This window comes from Salvelinus alpinus, chromosome 8, assembly GCF_045679555.1.
Source record: "Salvelinus alpinus chromosome 8, SLU_Salpinus.1, whole genome shotgun sequence".
Lineage (NCBI taxonomy): Eukaryota > Metazoa > Chordata > Actinopteri > Salmoniformes > Salmonidae > Salvelinus > Salvelinus alpinus.
The window spans coordinates 40,716,989-40,722,988 of NC_092093.1; the positions used below are offsets into that span (position 1 = coordinate 40,716,989).

Below are 6,000 nucleotides of genomic sequence, written 5' to 3' on the forward strand. Positions count from 1 at the left end.
TGAGCAAGGCTTGTAAGGAGAGAAGAGAAATGCTCCTCTCTTTCTCGATCTCTCCTTTTTTTTCTTTTTTTTGAGGGTGGATCAGCTTTAATATTACGGGTAGATTGTTGCTTCCATCAATGCAATTGTCTGCATCATTTCCAGTCCCCCATATATTTTGGGGATATATGTATTGTACATAGACATTTTTAGAATATACATTCCTTTATTATTCCCCGCAAACCCTTCCCCAATTGGAGTAAACTAATAAACAATAACACCTAGGCTTCTACTTCCGGATTATACATACTATACACATTTTACAGACACAATCTATTTTACAATAGTTATATTTTGTATGTTTTTAGTCCTGGCCTTCCTCTATTTCTGCTGTCCATCCAGTTTGATTTATGTTTGCCATATATTTTTAACTGTGCTATTTCACAACATTTCTGAACCTATATACATTTTACAGATCCCGTATGTTTTACATTGGTTATCTTCAGCTCCATTCAACCCCTCCCATCTATCTCTTAACACCATCCATATTGGATTTCTATTTGCCATATATTTTTCAACTGTGCTGTGATGCTACTGAACCTGCTAGATTGAATCCCCGAGCTGACAAGTTAAAAAAATCTGTCGTTCTGCCCCTGTTCCTAGTCCGTCATTGTAAATAAGAATTAGTTCTTAACTGACTTGCCTAGTTAAATAAAATAAAAAAACGTTATATTCCCATAGTTTCTAAAGATGGTAAATTAAAGGTAACAGTTTTTGCTAAAATAATTATTAAATGATTGATTGACTATTCAAATCACCCTACACATGGACAGTACCAAAATAACAAACCCTCAAAACTGTGAGCAAACTTGGGGAAAAAATAGTACAGTCAAATTGAACATGGTAAATTCAAAGACACGAATAAGAATTATATAGAAAATTATATTTTTTTCAAATGGAGAAAGTTTCTATTGCGAAGCAACGAAATGTGATTCATACGTGTGAGCGCAATTTTTTTTAAACAAGGGATAATTGGTAACGGTTATATTGGGATACATTTTGAGAGTTCAAAGACAACTTTGGTAGTATTGTGAACCTTAAAATATGTGGTTTCTTGTAGGTTACAGAATCCGAGAAGGGTTGCTTCTCTGAACCTCATGTAGTAGACTCAAGCAAGGCTGTTTCTCCTAGTGCAGCCTGCCCTGCCTGTCTCCCAGACTCTGACCAGCAGCCTATCCTCATTTATGTTCAGAAAACAAATTTGAAGGCCAGAATTGTGGGGGGATAGCACTAATAATGTTTATGCAACCTAATAGTGACCCTTAGAATACTTCCAGAGCCAATTATGTTCCCCCATGATGAAAGGGGGTTATGAAAAAGTTTGGGAAGCACTGATCTACCTAATGATTAGCACAAATGTAAATGGGCAACCCATGATTTGGCTTATTTGTTTATAGTCAGTATGCTGCATCAGTTAGGCACAGCTGATAATGCTTATTGCTAAATATCACACCAGCCTGATAATATGGACCAGTATGTTCTTCGGCTCATTTCTGGAGGGGAAATTTATATTTTAGACAGTGTCAGCATTTTATTTTCACTAATTTTGGAGTACAAAATTCACCAGAACTGACTTTCTCGTGGTCGTTCAGTTGTGGTTGGGGTGCTATCGGAAATTATTTGGACCCCTTGACTTTTTCCACATTTTGTTAGGTTACAGCCTTATTCTAAAATTGATTAAAGGAGGGGGGGGGGGAAACGTATTCATCTACACAAAACCCTACAATGACAAAGCACAAACATGTTTCTGTTTTGCTAATTTATTAAAAATAAATAACTGTAATATCAGATTGACAGAATTATTCAAATCCTAAACTCAGTACTTTGTTGAAGCTCCATTGACAGCCTCAAGTCTTCTTGGGTATGACGCTACAAGCTTGGCACACCTGTATTTGGGGAGTTTCTCCCATTCTTCTCAGCAGATCCTCTCAAGCTCTGTTAGGTTGGATAGGGAGCATTGCTGCACAGCTATTTTCAGGTCTCTCCAGAGAAGTTCAATCGGGTTCAAGTCCGGGCTCTGGCTGGGCCACTCAAGAACATTCAGAGACTTGTCCCGAAGCCACTCCTGCATTGTCTTGGCTGTGTTATTAGGGTCGTTGTCCTGTTGGAAGGTCAACCTTCGCCCCAGTTTGAGGTTATAGTCAAGGATCTCTCTGTACTTTTCTCCGTTTACCTTTGCCTCGATCCTGACTAGTTTGCCAGTCCTAGCCTCTGAAAAACATCCCCACAGCATGATGCTGCCACCACCATGCTTCACTGTAGGGATGTGCCAGGTTTCCTCCAGATGTGATGCTTGGCAATCAAGCCAAAGAGTTCAATCTTGGTTTCATCAAACCAGAGAATCTTGTTTGTCATGGTCTGAGAGTCTTTTAGGTGCCTTTTGGTAAACTCATAGCGGGCTGTCATGTGCCTTTTACTGGGAGTGGCTTCCGTCTGGCCACTCGACCATAAAGGTCTGATTGGTGGAGTGCTGCAGAGAAGGTTTTCCTTCTGGAAGGTTATCCCAGCTCCAAAGAAGAACTCTGGAGCTCTGTCAGAGTGACCATCGGATTCTTGGTCACTTCCCTGACCAAGTCCCTTCTCCCCCTGATTGCTCAGTTTGGCCCAGTTGCCAGCTCTAGGAAGAGTCTTGGTTGTTTCAAACTTCTTCCATTTAAGAACGATGGAGGCCACTGTGTACTTGGGGACCTTCAACGCTGCAGAAATAATTTGGGTAACCTTTCCCAGATCTGTGCCTCGACACAATCCTGTCTCAGAGCTCTACTGACAATTCCTTTGTCCTCATGGCTTGGTTTTTGCTCTGACTTACACTGTCAACTGTAGGACCTAATATAGACAGGTGTGTGCCTTTCCAAATCATGTCCAATAAATTGAATTTACCACAGGTGGACTCCAAGTTGTAGAAACATCAAGGATGATCAATGGAAACAGGATGCACCCGAGCTCAATTTCTACTCTCATAGCAAATGGTCTGAATACTCATGTAAATAAGGTATTTTTGTTTTTAATACATTTGCAAAAATATCTCAACATGTTTTCGCTTTGTCACTATGGGATATTGTGGGTAGATTGCTAAGGAGTTTTTTTATTGAATCAATTTTAAAATAAGGCTGTAACATAACAAAATGTGGAAAAACTCATGGGGTCTGAATACTTTCCCGAAGACCAAATTATCAGGAATGTTTTGGATGTGTTTTTCCCTACAAAATTTACCAGAAACAAACATTTCAGTTAATTTATTTATATATTAAATTTCCAGGGGGAGCATGTCCCCAGACCCCCCTGGCAGGGTGTTGACCCCCCCCCCCCCCCAATATGCAACACACAGTTACGCCCTTGGCTGCTGTGATGAGGGGGGGGATGTCATGTATGCACGCGCACAATGCACTGCCCAAACGGGCACTTATTTGGAGTGACTTGTGCACATGTTATATGTATATACTCTCTATACTGTATACAAACATATACTACCTCATTACCATATGTTGCCAATGTCTTCCAGCGCCACCACGTCCACTAATGCACCTGTGCAGGCTGAAGATCCGCCAGAAAGTTGGAATCCACAGACTGAGGTGCATCAACAAACTGCCCCTCCCACAACGACTGATCAAGTACCTCAACCATGAATAGTGCAACCAAGAACAGTTTGGTGAATACTAATGTGTAAAATCATAGTCAAAGTAAGAGACAACAGAGGGAATACAGCACAAAATCACTTCACATATTCATTGTTTTTAGTGTGATATTTGAGCAATAATATAGAGTAGAGTGCGTTGAACCTAGAGTCCACAATTAAACTTTAAGACCAGACTAAGGTAGACTTACCAAAGTTGGTAAGTGTGTGTGCTTGCACTTCATGAGGGTGCCAAATGACTTCACAGAGGATGGATCCATGGATGAAGTTCTGTTGACACCACCATTCCTCTTGCCCTCTAGCATTGGAATGAACTACTACTGTACCACATAACCCAATCTAGTGCATTATTCATGCAATGTACTGTCCATGTTATGATGGCTCACATTTTACAACATATAATAATCTACAATGTTGTCTCTTGGATTGTTGTTAAATTACATTATGATCATTAATTGGATTGTGAATTATCACAAACATCCATATGGTAGAGGCAGCTTTTTTAGTCTTGAAATAGGTCTATAACAAGCTATTCTGTGTCCATGACTGAACTGCATTGGTCAGTATTAAAAACCTAGTATGTAATTGCAAAACCTGTGACGGCAATGGAAAATACATGCCAACAATGTTGATTGACAGATGAACACACAAGCACAGCCCACCTTTTCTGTAGAATTCATCACTTGATCTGTAAGACGTGTGGGAATCTGGTTCCACTTCTAGAACAGTGGTCAACTCTGTCCAAACTGAGGAACGCCACAGAAGATGACTTTATTAGACTGAGGTGCTATCTTTAGCTCACAGCTCATTTTAACTGTGTAGTGAAAACTCAAAGGCATAGAGAAGGTGGATCTTTTGAGAAGTATTTCTTACTCTAACCTAAGAAAATATGCTATTTAATAAATATACATGCATTTTGATTTATTTTTTGTAAATCCTGCTCTGATTTTCCCCAGTGAATTTTGCAGATGGTTACAGGCTACATTGATATGACATTGCTGCTGTTTGGTGTTACTTGAGTGTAAAAAATATCTATTCAAAGTTCACATTTATATGTATGGACTGTTATGTGCAAAATCCTAATTATGCTGCACTAAAAGTAAATGTAGAGATTATCATTATTTGAATGACAAGTCATCTTTGAGCTATAATCCATCTACGATGATGCTGCAATTAGCCCTACTCTATCTTCATACACCAAATGATTGTTGTTTGCACTGCACCTGTTTCCCATTTTCCTAAAATGAAAATTCCACCACTTTTCAGCCTCATATTTAGCACAGGTTCTACATTCTGAAGATTAACCCTTGCGTGGGTTAACGTTTTCAATGTTTACTAAAAGAAAAATTATACAATTAATACTTTTTCAACTCATTGGCTTTGGCTCATTTTCTGTGAAGAACACATTTTAATTGAGTGCACACTGCATCCCCCTACACATTTAAATTACATATGTGGTGTTCGGGTCCACTGGACTGGGTAATAAAAGTGTGCGTGTAGGTGGAAACAAGTAAACATTTTACAAAAAGGTTTGCTATGTGCCTTCACTCTCCTTCCTCCTCCCTGCTGTTTCAACATAGCACCAAGAACCTGTCTGTCTCTGCCGGTCTCCCGCTTTTCTCGCACTGTTTACCCTTTGTAGTGTGTGAAACTACACAATGTCTTGCGGGAACCTGCACGATGTTATTACAATACATTATTTCGATACATTGTAAAAATGTATTTTCCCACACTATCCCAGCCAGGTACAAATTGGGGGAGGGACACACAAAAAAATTGCGTTGCATGTGTGGCTCAGAGGGCCTTACAAATCTTTTTTGCAAAGAGAGAAGCTAGTGTGGAAGGAGCGTTTTCCACTTTGTGTCACGTTCGTCGTATGGAGGAAGAGAGAAGGACCAAGGCGCAGCGTGATACAAATACATTCTTCTTATTTATTTACCGAAACGAAGAACACTAAACACACTATCAAAATAACCAACGAACGTAACGCTATATAATCAATAAGTGCAGACACAGGCAACTTACACATAGACAATAACCCACGAAATACCCAACGGAATATGGCTGCCTAAATATGGTTCCCAATCAGAGACAACAATAAACAACTGCCTCTGATTGAGAACCAATCTAGGCAACCATAGACATACAAACACCTAGACAAGTGAAACACCCCATAAACATACAAAACCCCTAGACAAGACAAAACACATACATCCCCCATGTCACACCCTGACCTAACCAAAATAATAAAGAAAACACAGATAACTAAGGTCAGGGCGTGACAGTAACCCCCCCCCCAAAGGTGCGGACTCCGGCCGCAAAACCTG

At 39.9% G+C, this 6,000-nt stretch overlaps 1 protein-coding gene across 4 annotated transcripts in view; it reads left to right on the plus strand.

The window, feature by feature from the left end:
- Positions 1-5,047, plus strand: part of LOC139583128 (ankyrin repeat and SOCS box protein 2-like) — a 31,345-nt gene extending 26,298 nt beyond the window's left edge. For all 4 annotated transcript variants that reach the window (XM_071413899.1, XM_071413898.1, XM_071413900.1 and 1 more), the window contains exon 10: positions 3,542-5,047. In XM_071413899.1, the coding sequence (XP_071270000.1) occupies positions 3,542-3,669 (128 nt within the window). In that variant the 3' untranslated portion in view covers positions 3,670-5,047. The remainder of the gene's footprint in view (positions 1-3,541) is intronic.
- Positions 5,048-6,000: the final 953 nt, after the last annotated feature.